The sequence below is a fragment of the Hyaena hyaena genome, unplaced genomic scaffold (assembly GCF_003009895.1).
Source record: "Hyaena hyaena isolate Hyena2069 unplaced genomic scaffold, ASM300989v1 scaffold_360, whole genome shotgun sequence".
Taxonomy (NCBI): Eukaryota; Metazoa; Chordata; class Mammalia; order Carnivora; family Hyaenidae; genus Hyaena; species Hyaena hyaena.
The window spans coordinates 1,130,952-1,152,558 of NW_024080993.1; the positions used below are offsets into that span (position 1 = coordinate 1,130,952).

The 21,607-nt window shown below is 38.7% G+C and overlaps 1 protein-coding gene across 1 annotated transcript in view; it reads left to right on the forward strand.

Annotated features, from left to right (window-relative positions):
* CTNND2 (catenin delta 2) overlaps positions 1 to 21,607 on the forward strand; it is a 935,777-nt gene that overhangs the window by 331,150 nt on the left and 583,020 nt on the right. The window contains exon 3 of the mRNA XM_039250112.1: positions 17,968 to 18,080. Coding sequence (XP_039106043.1) covers positions 17,968 to 18,080 — 113 coding nt within the window. The remainder of the gene's footprint in view (positions 1 to 17,967; positions 18,081 to 21,607) is intronic.

The following is a 21,607-nucleotide window of genomic DNA, read 5'->3' on the forward strand; positions in this document are numbered from 1 at the left end:
AATTGGATATATAGAGATCTATAGAAAGAGTTTTTTTATGAGGTCAGGATGAGGTGATTGTAGAAGCTGAGAAGTCCCACAGTCTGCTGTCTACAAGCTAGAGGCCCACGAAACCTGATGGTGTAGTTGCCGTCCAAACCCAAAGACCTGGGGATGAGGGGAGTCCATGGTGTAAGTTCTGGTCTGAGTCCAAAGGTGCAGACAACCAGGAGGGCCAGAATCTGAGGGCAAAAGAAGATGGATGTCCTAGCTCCTACGGAGAGAGCAGATTTTCCCTTCTCCCACCTTTTGTTCTATTGAGGCTCTTGATTGATCGGATGATTGATGCCCATCAGAATCGGTAAGAGTGATCTTCTTAGTCTACTAAGATTCAAATGCCAAACTCTTCCAGAAACACCATCATAGACAATATAAGAAAGAATGTTTACCAATGATTTGGGCATTCCTTAGCCAAGTCAAGCTGACCCATAAAATTAACCATCATAGGATCCATACCTGAGCTAATTTTGTGCCCATGTCTTTCTTAACTTTGTTATCCAGCACCTTGTAGAATGCTTGGCCCCTAAATATCGGCTTCCCTACTGGTACTTTATTCCTTCATTCCATTAATGTGTATTTGTCACCTACTGTGTCGTTAGTATTAGAGATCTGGATTAAAAAGTTATCACTGTTTTCGGCCTTGGAATTTAATGTTATAAAAGTAATAACTCCAAAATACTGGCGACTTGTGGTTTGCCAGCAGTCATGAAAGTGTTGATGGCTCAATCCCCGTCTGTGGTTGCTGTTGGTGTGAAGACAGTATTCTTTTTGTATTTCATTTACGTGCCAGAGAAATCTGATATTGTAGTACTGAGTAGATATTAGGCACCAATGTCCACCATACTATTGGAGATACAGGTTTGATTTCTAGGGATCTAATGAGAGAACTCCGTGGAACATTGGAGCCACTGAAAATACTTAGGACATTTCCTTATCCGGAAAACCTGATAAGCACTCAGCTCAAAGAACTACTGGTAAGATTCGTTAGAGAATTTTATGTTAGAAAGATGGTAAATCATGGGAAAATTGATTACTTTGCCATGCAGATGTTATCACATGAAAGTATATGAAGATGCTGATTTTATAATTGAGGATTTTTTAAATGTAAATTTTACAGTTAGGCAAGAGAACTTTGGAGTCTAGGTCAATAGGAAGCAAATATTTGCTGGGGCACCTGGTGGTGGCTCAGTTGGTTAAGCATCTGACTTTGGCTCAGGTCATGATCTCACAGTTTGGGAGTACAAGCCCTGCATCTCTGCTGTCAGCACAGAGACCACTTCGGATCCTCTGTCTCCCTCTCTCTCTGTCCCACCCCTGCTTGCACACTCTCTCTCTCAAAAATAAATAAAAACATGTAGAAAGTGAGTATCTCCTGAATCTTTTCTCAGAATCAGAAAAGTGTTCTTTCTCGCTCTGAAAAGTATTAAAAGTATTATATTCTTTTTTTTTCTTGGTGGCCAAGCAAAGGGATAATATCTTTGAACTTGGGTGTAACTAGGTTACTTGTTACTAGTAACTAGTATGCTAATTTGTATTAACACAAATTGTTAAATTGTAATTAAACTACAGTAAAGCTTGGAGGAAAATGAGAGAGGATTAAGTTTTAATTATTTTAGGTTATATCTATAATTTTTTTTAATTTTTTTTAATGTTTTATTTATTTCTAGGAGAGAGAGGGAGACAGCATGAGCAGGGGAGGGTCAGAGAGAGAGGGAGTCACAGACTCTGAAACAGGCTCCAGGCTCTGAGCTGGCAGTCAGCACAGAGTCCGACGCGGGGCTCGAACCCACGAACCGCGAGATCATGACCTAAGTGAAAGTCGGACCCTTAACCGACTAAGCCACCCAAGCGCCCCATATAATTTCAAATTAGTAATACTATATTAACTTGCAAAAGCCTATGTTCGTGTAAACAAACAAACAAAAAAAAGTATGGAGACCACCAGTCAGATTATTTCAACATATTCAGTCCTCAAATTAATATCAAGACTTAATGTAGATATCATGATTCTTATGGTAATAAGTATTTCTCTTCATGTTACAGTATTGAGCCATTGAAGGGTTAAATGTTAAGAACTATTAATTTCATTCTTAGTAAGAAAGGAGTCACTGAAAGGCTCTAAGTAGATGAATAACAGAACCACATTTTTTAATATTTCAGGATTATTTTTGACTATATTGTGGAGTACAGACTGAAAGCAGGTATGAACAGGGGTAGACACTCTAATTAGAAATATGAGTTTAGTTCTCGAGGCCAGAGATATCTTTGGGTAGAATTGGAGTGGTGGCAGTGGAGACAGTGGACAGATTGGAGAGGTGGAATTGGTAGCCACAGCCTTGCTCTCATATCCAATGTGGGCTGTCCCATCACACCAAGAAATTACCTGAGACCACCTGGGTGTCCTACAATCTCCCTGGAGATAGCATCAAATCCCACAAGTTAAGGATTCAGTCCTACAGTCTTGTCCCTCCCCCCTGCCGCACATACACTTCATATGCCAATGACAAATCCAGGTTGTCACCTGTGCTTCCAGCCAACCAATCAGCTATAGCTTGGGTTCAATTAGTTCCCTAGAGCTGCTCCTAGAACACAGAGAAGCATTTACTTAGTAGATTATTGGTTTATTATAAAAGGACAGATGCGTCCGACTTTCGCTTAGGTCATGATCTCGCAGTTCGTGGGTTCGAGCCCCGCGTCGGGCTCTGTGCTGACTGCCAGTCAGAGCCTGGAACCTGTTTCAGTCTGTGACTCCCTCTCTCTCTGACCCTCTCCTGCTCATGCTGTCTCTCTCTCTCTCCTAGAAATAAATAAAAATATTAAAAAAAAAAAAAAAAAGGATAGAACTCATGAACAGCCAGCTAGAAGAGAAGCATGGGACATGAAATGGGGAGGGAGCTCAGAGCTCCATGTTCTTTCTGAGAACCACTCTCCCTAAATATCCATGTGTTCCTCAATCTGGAAGCTCTTTGAACCTCATGATTTTGGGTTTTTTATGGCGACTCCATTATGTAGACATGGTTGATTAAATCATTAACCGTTGATGATTAAACTCAATACTTAGTCCCTCTCCCCTTTCTGGAGGCCCTGGGGGTATGGGATTGAAAGTCCAACACCCAAATTACATTGTTGGTTCTCCTGGCCACCAACTCCCATCTTTTGGAGTGGTCCAAAAGTCATTTCATTAACATAACAAAAGACATCTTTGTCATTCTTATCACCCAGGTAATTTCAAGGGTTTTAGGAGCTATGTGACAGAAATGGTTTGCTGAAGAGCAAATGTGTTTTGTAATATAAATCACAGTATCACAGTGGTATTTAATGACTGATTGTGTATATCTGGAGAGAATAAAGTCCAGAATCATAAACAAATCTAGGGACTAAGTAATTTGGTAAATGATGGTACCACTGACTGAGATAGGAAAACAACAGAGTGAGAACACGTTTGCAGGTTGTCTGTGATGTCAGTTTTGGACATGAGCCTGTGGGTTTTCCAGAGTGAATATCACTGGACAGTTGTGTACACACCATTATTGGTTATTGGCGCTATGAGGATTCATGAAATTACTTAGAGAAAATCTAAAAAAAAGAAATTTAGAAGAATCTCAATGAAAATAGTAGCTTTAAGAGAGTAGGAGGCATCCACAGAGAAGAAGGGCAGCAAGCAAGGTGGGAAGGAAAGCAAGGAGAGGTGTACTGAAAACCACAAGAAGAATTAGTTTCAGGAAGAAAGGAAAAGCCAACAAAGTAAAGTGCTAGCAATAGGTTAAAATACCGGTGGCATATGGTGATGAGAGCATATATAATTATTCCACTCGTATGAATAGTTAGCTATTTTGATTTCAACAAAGCATTGAGAGAAAGGATAAATATTGGCCTTTTGTCACTCAAATATTTCTATTCTAAATAAAATTATTACTATAATTATTCAGTAATTCAAGCTAGTTATACAAAAGACATACAATATTGCGGGGGGGGGAAGAGCAAGCACAATTCGTGGAAAGATATCATAGAAATTTTGCATTGGAAATGCCACAAAAGTAATTTAACCCCATCTTTTACATTTCTTCAGATGCCTTCATGAGTTTGCTCTATGCATGCACACTATAGCACCCTTTCTCATATTGTCCCAAACATTATTTTTTGAGGTCAGACTTTAAATCATCCATCCATCCACCCATCCATCCATCCATTCATCATTTATTGCATGTGCTATATTTTGGGTGAGAAGAAGATGTTAATGTAAAGTTATGTCCCCTGCCATCAAAACACGTATGTGCTAATACAGAAGACAAGCATGTAATTACATTAATTCAATAAAGCATTGTTGTACTATGAGAACGGTGGTCATTTCTTGTCATCCGTAGGGAGTAAGGGTGAGGCCGGCAATGTACTCGTACAGAACAGATAGATGGTAGTTAAGTGAATTAATGTTGAGATTCAACACCATAAAACTGAAAGGCAAAAGCATCTTTCTTAAACACAAGGAACAGCGGAAGGGTGGAGAAGAAGAAATGGATATTTGGAGCAGTGGACATAGAACCAGCACATGCAAAATCCACTGGAGGAGATGCAAGCCATTGATCTTGGCTGAGCCTAGTGTTTTGGTATTTCCTCTTTTACCCTTTAAATACTGGAGGGCTGCTTTCTCCACTGTGGTGTAAACATACGTAAAGATATTGGAGCATAACTTCTTACCATCATCATTGCCCTCACAGGGCATATATGAGTTTCACAGTGGCACTCTTACAAGTTAAGGATCATTATTAGAAAGAAATATTTCCATTGAAGTGTGACCTTGAACACAACAATGAGAATAATTCTCCCAGTAGTTGGACATATAGTTCCAATATTTTATTTCTAAGAAGACAAGGAAAACTAAGAAGAGAGCTTGAAATGGTAAGCTGTAGTCATTCCTCAATAAGGAACTTTGTATTGTTGTTTTGGCTGTATTGTTCTTGATTCTATAGCTTCCATTAAAACAGTGGGAACAAATAACCTGAGATTTTTGAGGCAGTGGAATTCTGAACAGTTAGAGCTGGACTTTGAATTCTACCCCCACCTGATCTCTGGGGAAGCTCCTAACGTTTTTAAGTTTGAGATGTGTCAGACAATAAAATACCTTCTTGGATCAGTGTGAGGAATGAATAATTAATGCATGTAAAGCACTTAATAAGAGTATGATATATGGTAAGCAAATACTTAAAATCTTGATTACCATTATTATGTGCTACTATAATAAATAGAATAAATAGTCATTTCCAAGCAGATATGGACATAAAAATCACTAGTAGGAGCTTTTTGAAATATACATGGCAGGGCCCCATTACCTATAAATTTTTAGTCTGTAGTTCTGAGTTATGTATTAGGTATTTTCAAAGTTCTATAAATAAAAGTGGAAGAAAAAAAAAAAGAGGGGCATCAGGCTGGCTCAGTTGATTGAGTGTCCAAGTCTTGATTTTGGCTCAGGTCATGATCCCAGGGTCAGGGATCAAGCCCTGCATCAGACTTCATGCTGAGCTTGGAGCCTGCTTGAGATTCTCTCTCTCTTCCTTGCTCACATGCTCTCTCTAAAATAAATAAAATGGAAAAACATGTTCTAGAAACTATTATGATATAGTTAAGAGTCACCAATATAATAATAGCACTAAATTTTTTAATGAAACCTAGTGCATTTTTACATCATTTTAAACTACCAAGAACTGTGGCCTTCTTTCTTTCATGAAGTCCTGTCATTTAGATGAATTAAGTAAACTGTGGTAAACATGCTTTATTTAGATAACAAAACATTTGGTAAAATGTCAGAACAAAGTACATAGCATTCTCCAGATCGAAGGAGTCGATCAGAAAGAGGCGCTTCTTCATATTTTTATTTTATCAAAACCATTCTGGAAAGGTGCCTATGATTCTGCTTCAGGGTGCTGATTCCTGTCATCTGCTGTCTTGCTAGGTGACCCAGAATGACATTGTGGTTGTTTAAAACATTAATCTGTCAGATTTGTAAACTTTTGCGGACAGCTCTTTGCCATAGTTTTTGACTCATCAGTGAGGCCTACACAGCTTTACAGTTGACAGTGATTTGTTCCATTCCATCCTGACATCATGGCTTTGTTTTTTCCAGATTCGTTGGACACTTTGCTGTAGGCTTCCTATCATTACCTTGTCATTTGTACCACCTTTCCTTCGATTTGGCTTCAGAACATGTCAGTGGGATGAAATTAACATTGCCAGGAGTTTGTGGCTATGAAGTCAACTCATTCATGTGAAATAGAAATGAAAAGTGATGTGGCAGGGGAAAGGTCACCTAAGATTATCTGATGGTATTAATCTTTGATGGATTCAGGGATGAGGGACACTAGGAAGCAAAACCTCATCTACGCAGTGGAAAATTCATCTTTCATCCTTCTTGAAAAAGGACACAAGCTAGAAATAGAGTCCTGGAAATCACTGCATCCTCGGGCCTGAAGAGATGCAGCGATCTTGCATTCTCTCATTTTATGTAGAAACAGCGTGATTGTGTTAGCATTAATGCTTCTGAGTTACCAGGTCTATAGAACCTGGTGTGGGAGATGGTTATGCTTGGGGGTGGGTAGGAGGGCTGGCCAGTATAACTTAGAATAATCTTTCTCCAGGTGCCCCGTAGATGGTAGGTACAAAGGCCAGGAACAGTTGAGATTCACTCATACTCTGGTTTGTACTCCTTCGCTCTGAGGTTTCTAATTTCTCTTAGAAAAGGAACTGACCTTCAAGAAAAGAAGGTAAATGGAACTTTTGCATTAATATCTGCTCCGTTGCCAAAATGGACTTTTTCAAAGGGATAACCCCATAAACTTAGATAATCATTAACTAAAGAACTATATTTCACCAAGGTTGAGTGACCGTAAACTCAGAATTACTTCACATACCACGAAGAAAGCCACAGTGCTTCTTATCAAACTATAATGCACTGTCAGATGGAAGTCATCACAATTTAAGAGAGAATAAACCCAGAAGCATTAAACTGTGAACAGTCTTAGAACTGATCAGTCTTAGAACTGATTAAATATGGTTCATAGACAAAGTGGTAAATAACTTATCCTATCTAAGAAAATGAGTTCTATGCAGTAGGAGAAGTAAAAACAGAGGCTAAGTGATAGATAAGGAGAGTCTTGCAAAGGTTTGTAAGAACGGAGAGATGGGGCATGAGGTGTAGCTCTACAAACAGTTGACCCCCAATTCCCTGACCCTACCACACACAAGATGATTATTCCTCTCCCCACACTGGCAAAAACTAGAGATGTAATATCTGGAGGGGATGAAATTAGAATCTCTTAACTGAGGAGCACAAGGAAGAGAGATAAAATGGATATTGAAAGTTGACCGTGAGAGTAAGTGAAATTTTACTTACTGAATTTTGAGCCCCTCTCCCTTCACCCTGCCCCCAGCCTCTACCCTTAGACAGTTTTCTGAACTGGCCAGCAACATGCGTTATACTAAAGATGGAGCTTGAGAGTGCCATCTTTGGTAGATCTGCATGGATACAGCCAGGGATTCTCCTGGAAGAGCCCAGCTAACCGGCTCATTTTACCAAGGGTCTGATCAACTATCTGAACCCCCCTCTCAAACAGAAGAAGCCTGCCCAGGAACCTGATATGTTCAAAAGCCTAGAACATGAAGGAAAGGTTCTCAAACAAACTGAAAATCATTATAAAATAGGAAGTATGCAAAAAGAAGAAAACATAACATTAACATCATGGAGAGAGATGATTTCACATAAAATAAATATTGGTTGATAATTAAAAGAAATATTCAGGGAACAAAACTGAGATCTTAGAAATTTAAAGTACAATAACATATTGATGCTGATGATGATTAAATTGAGGAAACTTCCCAGAAAGTAAAAGCAAAACATAAAAAGACGGAAAACTAGAAAAGAAATAGATTTAAATAAGAAACTTAGTCAACTGATAAAGATCTTACATCTGAAGAGTTAAAAAAAACCAAAAACAGCAACAAGAAAAAAAGTGAATTTTTATGCTTATTAATTTTTGAGAGACAGAGAGAGTGAGAACAGGGAAGGGGCAGAGAAAGGGAGACACAGGATCCGAAACAGCCTCTAGGCTCCTCACTGTCAGCAGAGTCCAATGTGGAACTCGAACTCACGAGCCATGTTGATATGACCTGAGCTGAAGTTGGACTGAGCCACCCAGGCACCCCAAGAAAAAAAGTTTTTCAAGGGACAAAAGCATGAAAGATTTTTCAGTAGAGTTATAGAATTGCCTAGAACTGAACATTGTAAGTTTCTGTATGGAAAGGTCCCACTAAAGGTCCTGAAAATGCCTCAAAATAGATCCATATCAAGACATATCACAATAGAATTTTAGAACACTAGGGACCAAGAAAAAATACCAGTCTTCTGGGAAGAAGTAAAAGCAGATTTCACACAAAAAATAATAAAAATTTAGAACGTTTCACACTTTTCAACAGCCACAGTGGAAGGCAGGAGATAATGAAGTGCTAGCTCAAAATTCTAAGGGAAAATTATTTTCAACCTTGAATTCTCTACTTCTATGACTAGTTTTAGAACTAAGTTTGAGAGTAGAATAAAAACATATCAGATATGCAAGATCTCAAAAAACTGCCTCCCACTCTCTTTCTCTATGGAAAGACAATTTTTCTCCCAGAAAAGGAAATAAAGTAGGAAAATGAATCAGCAGGTTCTAGAAAGAGGTAACCCAAAGAGAAGGCCAAAGGGGATTCCCAGTGTGGAGATGAAGGGAGGGTCCAGGATGACAGCTGTGTAAAGAGGCCAGATTAGAGCAGGCTGGAAGACACCAGAAGAGATTTTTTCAATGAATAGAACTGATATATTATTTCCTGTGTTGGATTTATTGAGAGTAGTGGATGTCAATCAGGGGAAGTTTGGGATTGGATTCATGGTAAGTACATGAAAACAGTAACAAAAAAGCCATTCATCTAGAGAAAACAAAATGTCATATATTGGTGTTAAGGCAGCCATGGTATGAATCCTGTGCATTTTATATTGTTCTACTGAACATCAAAGTTTAGATATGTAGAGAAGATGGGGGAAGATGGGCAAAGTGTCAGAGCATGATGGCGGAGGAGGAAATAGAGGAAATGGAGGGGGGGGAATGATTTCTACCGTGGGAAATCAATTAGTGATGCCTATAACCAAAAATTTAAGGAATAATAATATTTCAAAGTTAATGGAGATATGGATATAGAAATCAGGAAAGGAGTTAAAAGCACTTGACTCTAAAGAAGAGAAAATGAGAAGGTAGAATTGCTGCTATTTTTCAAACGTGACAAATATTTTACCTGCTTCAATTTGTACATATTTAGCTTGATTTAAAAACAGCAATGACAGTTATTTTCCATTATAGAATTAGAAATATAGATGACAATTAGATTATCTTTTTTATATACAATTTTATATATTTTAATTTTTATTTTATATGTATAATTACATATATTATATATAATACATATATAATTATATAAAATATGTAAATAAATATGTAATATATATATGTAATGTGTAAAATCAAAGAGACACTGAATAGAAGGAAAAAAGTAAAACAAAGAAAATTTAAACAAGAAACATCACCTCGATAAACCTTTAACAGCTCTTTTAAGTAAGGATCGCACAAGTTTATTATAATTGACAAACCGACTGAATTCTGAGAGTAGCACTATGATGAATACATTTCATAGAACTGCTGATATTTTTGAAGTCCTGTGAAAGTTTTCTCACATTCACTTGTGATCACGAAACACCTTCTTTGGAAAAAATCACTTTGTAGCAAACCATTTGGCAATTTCATTCCAAGAAGCTTGATACCAGGGTCTTGGGTCATTCATTCAGTATTTACCTTGTACCAGTTATATACCTGGAGTTTTACCCACAAGATAAAATGGTAACTTAGGACCTCATCGCTTCCTTAAGAAATAATCATAATCAAGTATAAGAGCAAAATTATAAACTGGTTATTATTGGATCCCAAATTACAGCATTATTGACTCTTAAAGTGGAGATTAAAACACCTGCCCATTAAGGGAAAATAGACCTGTTGCTCATTAATTGGTTTTCTATTCCCATCTATGTTGACCTAACAGGACTCACTTAGGAGAATCTGGGAGCCTTCACTACCATGGTCAAACCTATCAAATTCCATCCCCTTTCTGCTCCTCACCTTCATGCCTACCACTGTTATGTTGGAACATAAGACTGTGCAGGACTGCCATTTTGTGTCTTGGTAGGTGCTGGTCCTCACTCTTCTTTACTCCTATAAGAGAAGAGAAGAGGTTGACAAAAAAGTCTCAATGCCTGAGGATGTGGAGTCCACACAAACAGTCTCAGAATTGTTCTGGGCCCGCCTTCCCACTTCATACGATTGGCGTAGTCAGTTAGAATCTTAAGTCATTGGATTCTAGCAATCAGATCTGCTCTGTAGGAAATACCTTCCCCTGCCTAGAAGCTCATCCATCTTGTTCATTCTCCACTTCTGCCCATTCTCTATTCCATCTTCTCATATTAGTAAAACCATGGCAAGTCATTATTTGCTGAATTCACTCTGCAGTCCAACGTTTTCTACTTCCTTAAAATTTAATTTTGAGAGAGTGAGAAAGAGAGAGAAAGGCAGAGAGAGAGAGAGAGAACACAGGTGGGAAAAGGGCAGAAAGTGAGAGAGAGGGAGACACAGAATCTGAAGCAGGCTCCAGGTTCTGAGCTGTCAGTTAGACACAGGGCTCAAATCCACAACTAGGAGATTATGGCCCAAGACGAAGTTGGACGCTTAACCAACAGAGCCACCCAGGCGCCCCTCAAATTTTCCACTTCCTTGAATCTAGTTAGTATAGTCCCAATTGATATAATGGCACAATGTTAAGTAAAATATTTATTGAAGGAATTAATAAAACTGTGAGTATGTTTTCTGATTTCAGTTTTCACATTGAGTTAGCTAAGCCCCTTCAAGAGGCTTTATATGCCTTTATCCTCTTAAAAACCTTTAATAAACACAATTTAATTAAGTGGAATTAATTATTAATTAATTATTAATTTAGTCTCTTTAGGAAAAAGCTATAAACTATCTGGTAATTTTTCTTACAATACTAATGTGTTATGTGACTTAACGACATGCTATTCTAGGAATGAATATCATTTAGATTTAGCTCTTAGTAAATTTTAATGAACTGTGGTATCATATATGTTACTTTTATAAGGTTTTATCTCTAAAACAAGATAATTTACACATAGTGGGGAGATTTAGGTTTTCTAACACTACTTAGCTTTTTCTTCAAACTTTCTTTATCAAAGAATGTCTTCTTTAATCCACATCCCATTGTTAATTCTCATGAAATACAATTTTATTTAAGCATTATTGATATTAAAAACTGGCTATTTGATGAGTTTGGAAATATGCCTACACCACAATACCATCACCACAATGAAGGTAATAAAAATATCCATCACCTCCAAAAGTTTGTGTCCCTATATTTATTTATTGGTGATAAGAACACTTAATATGAGATATATGATCTTAACAAGTTTTTAGGTGCACAACATTGTGTTGTTAACTGTAGGCACTATGTTGCATAGCAGATCGCTAGAATTTGTTCCTCCTATATAACTGAAACTTTATACCCATTGAACAACTCCCTGTTTCCCTCACTCCCTAGCCTCTGGCAACCACCGTCCTATTTTCTGATGATATAAGTTTGACTGTTTCACACATCTCGTATGAGTGAAGTTGGGTGCTTTTTGTCCTCTGTCACTGACTTATTTCACTTAGTATCATGTTTTCTAGGTCCATCCAGGTTGTCGCAGATGGTGCTAATTCATTCTTTTCTAAGGCCGAATAATATTCCATTGTAGGCATCTACCATATTTTCTTTATCCAGCTGTCTGTTGTCCATTTAAGTGGTCTGCACATGTTGGCTATTGTGGGTAACGCTGCAATGAACATGAGAGTGCAGATGTCTCTTCTAAATCCCGATTGTAGTTCTTTTGGATATATACCCAGGAGTGGGATTGCTAGATCATATGGTAGTTCTATTTTTAATATTTTATGGGACCTCTATACTATTTTACATTGTGGCTGCAACAATTTGCATTCCCACCAATGAATCTAACCATTCCAACTTCTCTACATCCTTGCCCATACTTGTTATTTTTTATTTTCTTTGATAATAACTATTCTAACAGGTATGAGGTGGTATCTCATTATAATTTTGATTTGTTTTTTCTTGATTAGTGATATTGAGCACCTTTTTATGGACTTGTTGGCCATTTGTAGGTCTCATTTGGAGAAATGTCTGTTCAAATACTTTTTCCTTTTTTTTTTTTCTTTAACCTACTGAGTTGTATGAGCTCCTTCTGGAACTCATATTTTGGAAATTAACTCTTTTAAATATTTGCTCCCATTCTACAGGTTACCTTCTCACTATGTTGGCTCTTTCCTCCGATGAAAGGAAAGGAAGCGTTTTAGTTTGGTATAGTTATGCTTGCCTAGTTTTGCTTTTGTTTCCTGTGCCTTTGCTGTCAATCACTTTTTCAAGCCTGATTTACATCACCACCTCTGCACTGACGCTGCCCAGAAGAAGGCCATCCTTTAATTCTTCTTCTATTTATTTTGCTGGCTTCTATTGTTCCTTCTACCCTTCAAATCTTAAACCTTCAAAGATCTTTCTTCACTCTTCTTCTCTGTTCTTTTAGTCTGGGCTTCACTGAACTAATTTAATCACACTATTCACTTTCAGCCAGTATTCCAAATTTCACTGACTATGTTCACATAGTTTTATTCTTCCAGTTGATTACTTAGCTACTCACCAAGCCTTGTTAGCAACTTCCTGTTGTGAACCCTCTTCTATCTGAAAGTCTTTAAGAAACCCAGGGAATTATTCAATTTTAAGAGGTCTGTTATCCCTTCTCAAGCATGAAACCTAGTTAGAACTGGAGACTGTCCTGTTTGCACCTCCACTGCAGTTGAAGTATCCCCAGTGGACTAGGAGCTCATTCATTTTTGTGACAGCGTCCTAGATGATACCACACATGCTGCTAGGCCACTTGAACTTGAGGCCCTTGGTTTGGGGTAAAACAGGAAACAACTGTAATATGAACACTAGGCAGGAGGACATGTCAGAACCCGGTCTCTGGAGTTCAAAGAAATAAAAATTATTTAAATGAGGAGTCCTAATGTGAATATGAGTGAAATTCCTAGTTTACATTGGCATCACATGCCCACTGTGTTAATAGACTGCTTGACAATAAGGGGAAGAGGTAGTCTACCCAATATTAATTAGCTTCTTCAATTAATTACCCCTTCTCTATGTCCAGATCTCCTAAACACCATTCTTTATCTCATTCTCTTTGCTCCTTTTTAAAGAAGAACTTCTTTCCTGGCCAAGTCTAAGCCTTTCACTTTAATTAACACTTTTGTAAAATGAGGAGGAAAAAAAAAAACAGAACCTAGGAAATAGCGGTGTGATGATGTTTACACAAGGCAATACACGAGAAGCCCTTAGCTCAGTGCAGATACATATATTTAACAGATGTTTATTGAGAACAGATTGTTTATTGAGAACAGAGGATTGGAGATGAAAAAGGGAAACTTCCTTGCTCCTTGAGGACCTTGACATTTACTATGTACTCCTTCGCAAAGCACAGGGGAAAATTCACTTAATTACTTCCTTGGTTCATATACACCATGACAAAGTAAACATTTATTGAGTGGACCTTTTGAAAAGGCACCATATTGATACTGTTTCCTTAATAAAGAAAATGTCAGTTCAGTTAAAAAGTCATCAGGTAAATAAAACAAACAAGTAACCCAATGTCGCCATCTATTTTTAGTACAATAATAGTGAACAACATTGAAGAGAACACGTAAAAGCATATGTGTTTGCTTGGTTAGTAGCTCATTTACTATGAGTTTTGAAATACGGCAGAAAATACACATTTATAAGCCAAGCATAGACAAAAGTTGTAATTCTTCAAAATCTTAAAAATTGTTAAAAATCTTCCAGCTTTCAGCTAAGATAGAGTAATAGAGGCCAGCAAGACCTTCCCACCTGAAGCAGCCCATCACAGACAACATGAAACACGAACTTACAGGACTCCGAACTTTAGGCAGTGAAGAAAGGTGGCTCCTAAGAGACACAGAACAAATACAGCAGGTGTACAATTTCCCCAACTATGACAGTGTAGAAAGGGGGACCCGTGAGGAGCCTGGGTGACTCACTAACTTAAGCATCTGACTCGACTTCAGCTCAGGTCATGATCCCACATTTCGTGAGTTCGAGCACCACGTCAGGGTCTGTGCTGACACTGCGGAGCCTGCTTGGGATTCCCTCTCCCTCTCTCTCTGCCCCTCCCCCAATTGCTCTTTCTGTCAAAATTTTAAAAAGGGGGGGTACTTACCCTGGCAGAGCCCAGAGACCTCCCAGCACTGGGGAGATGGTGCTGGCTGTCCAGGGAGGTAAATGTGGCTAGAATTGGGGGGCAAAGTAGAAAAAGGATGATCACTGCTCAGAACAAGAACCCTCGAGATCTGCAGAGGGTCCACCTGAGCAGAGTGCATATGTCAGAAAGCCAGCAGGGGACAGGGAAAGAGCCCTCTGAGAGGATGGGAAGAAATAGGACCTTGGGGCTCACCTGGGGCCAGGAATATGTGTCCACACGGAGCAGCCCAACTGGGAAACCCACAATCCGTTGGTCGTGGAGTACTTGAAGGATCCACCCTGGTAAAGGAGTAATTAGCCCTAGACCAAAGGCTGCTGTGTCTCCCCTAACAAAGCTGAACTTCAAGACTCAAGTGTATCAAATTGCCTCCAAGTAATTGTGCCCCAAAACAGACCTTAACATACCTGTAGGGAATATGAAGATATCCAGAACACAACAAGGGGAAACGTCAAAATGTTTTATGTTTGATAGAAGATCACCATACCTTACGTACAATACCTAGTGCGCATCCTAATAAGGGCCCTCCTCAATGCTCAGTACCCATTTTCCTCTCTCCCCTGCCACCCCCCCCGTGATGAATCACAGGAGTCTACCCCCAAAACCAAGAGCACACTGTATACACTGTATGTTAGCTAACTTGACAATGAATTATTTGTAAAGATTTTAAAAAATAAAAAATAAGTAAAAGTAGAAATTGAGATAAAAAATGTAAAAAATAAATAAATAAAAATCACCATACCCTAGGGGGAGCAGAAATAGGCCTGCACTTAGGAGAAAGATCAAGCAGTTGGAACTGACACAGATGCTAGAATTAGCTAATCAAGACATTAAAACAGTTTTTATATGTGTGTTCCCTGGGTTCCTAAATTAAAGAGGTATGGAAGATAGAAAAGAGACCCGAGTGAAACTTCTAGAGATGTTTGATTCGTCAATGTCGGAGATAAAAATACACTTGGCGGGATTAACGGTGGATTAGACATTGCAAAGGAAAAGATTGATTAACTCGACAACCAGAGGACACGACTCAAAATGAAACACCGAGTGAGAAAGAAAAGAATTTTAAAAATAAAAAAAGAACCCATGAGCTGTGGGGCAATTCCACATGATCTAATGTATACTTAATTATTGTCACTGAGGGAAAGGTGTTAGTGGGGAGAAGAGAAAAAAAATTGAGGAATTAATGACTAAAATTTTCCCAGATTTAATGGAAACTACACATCCACGGATCCAGGAAGCCCAGTGAATCCCAAGCATAAGAAACACGAGGGAAACTACAGCTAAGGAGCATTATAATCAAGTTGCTCGGCACCAGTGATAAAGAGAAAATCTTAAAAGGAGGCAGAGAAGAAAGACACTGTATACACTGTGAAACAAATACTCAAATGCCATAGTTTTTTGTCAGAAACAACATGCGAGGACAGAATGTCTTCCAAAAACTAGGGCAAAATAGTGTCTCTTGTTAGGCACGTAAAGCTGAGAGAATGCACCAAAAGAACCATATGCCAAGAAACATTAAAGGAATTCTTTCAGACAGAAGGAGAATAATGCCAGTTGGAAATACAGATCTACACAGACAATGAGGATCATTAGAAATTGTGACTCTGTGCTTGGCAGGCAGCTCACGCAATGAATTTCCATGTAGGGGCTTTTGGGTGGTTCAGTCGGTTAAGCGTCCAACGCTGGGTTTTGGCTCAAGTCATGATCTCAAGTTTTTGTGGGTTCAATCCCCACATCGGGCTCTGCATTGGCAGCACGAGCCTGCCTGGGATTCTCTCTCTTTCCCTCCCTCTCTTCCTGTCCCCTGCTCATGCTCTCTGTCTCTCTCAAAATAAATAAATAAACTTAAAAAAAATAATGAATTTCCATGTACTTCTGAAGAATGCTACATGATCTTTAAATATTGTTTCTCAGGTGTTATCAATCCAAAGGTATAACTTGGTTTTGTGTTATATAGACAGATGCAAGATAAAATATAAAGCCTGGAAACGAAAATCTTCTAGAATCTCTGTATTTCTGTGGAAAGAAATTGCCAAAAAATTAAATTAATAAATAAGTAAATAAAAAGAAGTAGAACTTGCTGGGAGAAGCAGAGGAGGTTAAGGTACACAGAAATGCATTTTGGTAGAGATCTTGGTTTTTTTGTCCTTACAAACTAATTTTTGCCATCCTTCCGAACATGTGAGAATAAAGATTTGAGTTCCCATAACAACATGCTTCCTTAGTGTTAGCACCTTAAAGGAAAAGTTGAGCTCTCATTTGTAAAGTGTCCTTTGGTTGCCCAAATAATGGTAACAAAAAAGAATTCTCCTGTGGAATAGACCAGGAGAATTTTTAATATGTATGGAGGCCATACCAGATCCTATTTTTTACAGGTTTCGCCGAAGAATATCCCAAGGTAGCCAATAAAATCAATGCAACTTTTATGGGAAGACACATCTCTGCAATGTTGGCTGTTTTAATTCTCCTGAACCAACCTATATTTTCTGTATTTTCCAGCATTTTTGTTTTCCCATACCCAGACCCTAACGGTGCAGATAATTTATATTTTACAGAAATTAAATGTGATACTGTAAAAACTTTTCCTGAATTTTATAGTGAAAATATATACTTTGGTGTAATTACATTTATTAAGAAAATTTAAGTATATGGGAAAATAAAATACAAAGATTAAAATGTGGTAAAAAAAAAAAAGTACTATAATTGGAACAGCTAATCAGCTTGACATACTGATTGGATCTTTTTTATTTTTTTCATTAAAGTTGATCCTTTAACAGTGGATTTCAGGCAGATTTGTAGTAGAAGCATTCTTCATTGGTTTAATTGTTTTTTCAAAGGTGATACAGCAAATATCTCAAAGGGTGTTCATGTAGTAATTAGGTTCTATAAGATCAATATCATTGCCATTCTTCTGGAGTTTAAAGCCTACAGAACTATAAGCGTTATTTTTCTTCACTCTTCAATATATGTAAGCAATAATAAGAATCAAGTTAGTAGAGAGGTAGCTAGAATCCAACAGGGAATAAACAGTCCTCCAAATGATAGAAAAATTGTTTCTTTCAACATTTCATGGAATGTTACAATTTTAATGGCAGAAATGTTAATATCCACTGAGTGCTGGCCACTGGCCATAGAATAGCACAGTCTAATTTTTCATGGGCAGGGGCTCATTTAATCCTCACTTCGACTTACGAAATAAGTCGTAAGCCCATTTTACAGATTATGAAACTGACATATGGAAAGATTAAATAACTTACCCAAGGCCCTGCCGCCACCAGGTGCCAGGACTGAGATGTGACGTCAGGTGTGTCCGCACTGCCACTCCTCGTTTGGTGTCACAACAGCATCTTCTGCTTCTCCTATTTGACATCTTGGTAAATTGCATTTTTCCCGTCGACCATCATGTCACTTTGATAGGAATTCCCCTTTGCCAATAGATGATAGGATTCATCTCTTTGGTGGTTTTGTTTCAGGAATTACAGTTTGAGAGACTGACGCGAGAGCTGGAGGCAGAGCGGCAAATCGTAGCCAGCCAGCTGGAGCGATGCAAGCTTGGATCGGAGACGGGCAGCATGAGCAGCATCAGGTACCGGGCACGCTGCCTCCTGACAGCTCTGCGCTGTGAGCTGCCAGGGAGAGGAAACTGCGGGGTTTGTCTTCTCTTTACAAACCTGGCGGTGGAAATGGAACATTCAGTCAGATGTTGGAAGGGAATTGTCACCAATCTGCTTTAAGATGTTCAAAAGGTGTCTGAAATGGCCTGATTGGTACTTGAAACCCTTTTAACAAAATTAACACCTGCCCCAAATGCAAATGATGCATAATTTTACATAAAGGAAGGGTCTGCATGTAGTCAGCTTGCTGGAAATCCGGAGATGCCTAGCGCGGTCTCTCAGTCTGGTTCTTTTTTTCTAGGTGATACAGAGTTGCAGGTTCCTGAGGTGAAAGGGAGAACATCTTGATTGATGTAACCTGTGTTGTTTGCTAATATATGATGCTACACTGCGAAATCGCACCTTGGGTATCAACCACACATGCAATTCTCATGTGTAAAACAATTTCAAATTCATAGATAGAAGAGTTATTCAACTAGGGGTTAGTTTAAGGTTCCGGAATGTTTCAAAACAAGTCATCCTAGGACCATGTTTTCATGTTTAAGAGTGTGTGTGTGTGTGTGTGTGTGTGTGTGTGTGTGTGTAAAGTGAGTGTGTGTGAGAGAAACATAGGGTTCTGTAAGACAGCTTTCATTTCTCAGTAATAAGAAATGTACTTCCCTACTGTCTTGGACTACATTGTGTCTTTGACCTTCTACGTTTTTAGGGAGGAGTCTTAGCTCAGGAAACCATAGTTGCTGTTGCAAGTTAACTCCAACATTATTGGGAGTTGACTTGCAATATCAGTTTGCTTCTCATTTACGCAGCAGATGAAGGCAGTGGATGGCAACCAGGGGCTTCTCCTCCGCTTTCCCTCCTACACTGATGAAGGACCCAGCTTCTCCCTTGAGAGCTCTGTCATCCCTTATGACCTCACTGCCAGTTGTGTCACTGCACCCATAATCCATTGGTGAAAACCAGTCACATGGCCTCTAGTGGTTGGAAGGAGGGTGGCGATTCCTAGCCCAGGGGTCTACAGCCACTCGGCTCAGAAAGCAGGAACATGAGTTTGTTGGTCTCTTAGCCACCTGCTGTGGTAAAAGAATTAAAAAGTCCCATCTCCATTGCTCTAAAATATTTTATCATTGTAGTTGGAGTGTTTCCCACTAGAGTCATTTGCCATCAATCTTTTACCATTGTTCTTTTTTCGGTTAAACAGTGATATTTTTGCAAGGAAATCATTGCGCTCTTGTTAGACCAGCTTCCTTGGAAGGAATATCATTTTCCGTCGCAAAGCTTTATTTTGAGCATGTGAAAGTGTATCCACCCCTGCAGCCAAGTACCTAGGTTACCAGTGGCTGTGAGTAGGTAATGGGGACCCCTTAAACTCATCACAGACTTGTTGAACAGCAAGATTAACCAAAGCAGAATGGATGAGAAAAAAGAAAAGTGCGTTGTGTCTACTTGAAATTCTTTACAGAGGTTGACTGGTTGAAGATGGGGAGACTAAATCAGGGAGAAAAATAATGTTTATAAATGTGTATTCGATACAGTACCTGCGGTTGTAGGTATTTGAAGAACTTTTTGTTAAAGGTGTTTTTTTTACCCCCTACTTCCTCAGAAGCAAAGACTGTCAGGATTTTAGGTCTATACCGACCGCTGACTTGACACCTAGTTTGTGTTGAAACCCATAATTTCACTATTGGTCAGATTACCTTTTCTATTCATATTTCCAGTCTTTCTGTATACCATTTTTGCATACTGTACATGTTTTATTTTTTTAAATCCACACCTAGCTTCTGGTAAAAATAGATCTAGGGGACCATTGTTGTATCCTCTGCCTCAATGCCCAACCTCTGATTGGATCAGAAATACATATCTGATCTAACGGTGATTCATCCAGTGACCAACCTGTAAGAAATTGCTCATACTCTTGAAAATGTAAAATAAGTGATCCAGGGGCGCCTGGGTGGCTCAGTCGATTAAGTGTCCAACTTCGGCTCAGGTCATGATCTCATGGTTCGTGAGTTTGAGCCCCAGGTAGGGCTCTGTGCTGACAGCTGGGGGCCTGGAGCCTGCTTCAGATTCTGTCTCCTCCTCTCTCTGGCTCTTCCCCACTCACACTCTGTCTCTGTCTCTCTCAAAAATAAATAAACAATAAAAAATTCTTTTTTAAAAGTGATCCAAAGTCAGGGACATCTAATGGTAAGCAGTAGGGGTTGGTTGCTGTGTGGATTTATTACCAGTTGAGAAATCAGTAGTGACAGAGGTAGTCCACAGAGAGACCATATTGTTCCTGAAAGTCACACAGGCCAGTTTATTTGTCATTAAGACTGACTGCATTTCAGGTGTTGCATCTCTGAGACTACCTTTTAAATTCTTGAAAACTCTCCTCCTCCCTCATTTGATTCGATTGAATTGATTTCTTTTCCTTAGGTCCAAGGTATCTTGAGTAGAACACATCAGTGAACTACCAAAGTTGACAGAAAAATTATTTCATGACAACTTTTGATTCTTAATCTTAACCCTTAGCTCTCAGCCATGATACACAGTCAGTAGTTCTGTGTAAAATATATTTTAAATGGTAGTGTTAAGTGCAGATGACGCTACCTAATTATTTCTCCTTGCCAGATAGCTACATAATGTCAGTTTTCATTAAGCTTAATTATTTTGTATATTGGAAATCTCTAGTGTATGAATCTGCACTTGAATAACACAAGCAATTTACTGACAATTCACTGGAGGAAAGTCAAACACATAGCTTCCACTGTTCTTTTCTTGTCCTAACCTAGTTGTTTGCTCAGCGTTGGAAATCACCATTGGAAATTCAGGTCTTTATTACGTGTGATAGACTAACCTAGTTAGCACATCAAAAGGAATATTTAAAAAACATTTGAAAATAGAATACAAAGATTTTTTTTTAAAGAATAGGTAAAGAGGTCTTTGATAATTTAGATGTTGTTTCCTACTTCTTAGCGCTGCTAGGTAGGGGGCAAGAGAGTTTCCTAGAGGAAATGAAACAAAATCAAATATTTTTTAGACTTTTAATGAGAGTGCTAAAAGCAACTTGTGAATGTAGTTTGGTTTTCCTCTGCCTCTATCAGTGATAGGAAACTCACCATCTGTTTCCTAAGATCCTTTTCCAGGTAGTCACATTGACAGTTGAAACTTTTCAGAAAGTTTTTGTTGCTATGTGCTTTTATAGGTCAACTTTATGATAATCAGATCATGAGTATGAACACTGAGAACTCGGAGAAGGACAAGCTGAAGCTGTCTGTCGCTGAAGCATATCACCTACTGCATCCAGTAACCAGACCATAAGTACTGTGATCTCTTATCATCTTCACAGACATTTTTTAGTGTTTATTTAATTTAGTGAAAGAGAGACAGAGACAGAAACAGAGTGTAAGTGTTGGAGGGGCAGAGAGAGAGAGAGAGAGAGAGGCACAGAATCCGAAGCAGGCTCCGGGGTCTAGACTGTCAGCACAGAGCCCGACATGGGTCTCGAACCCATGAACCA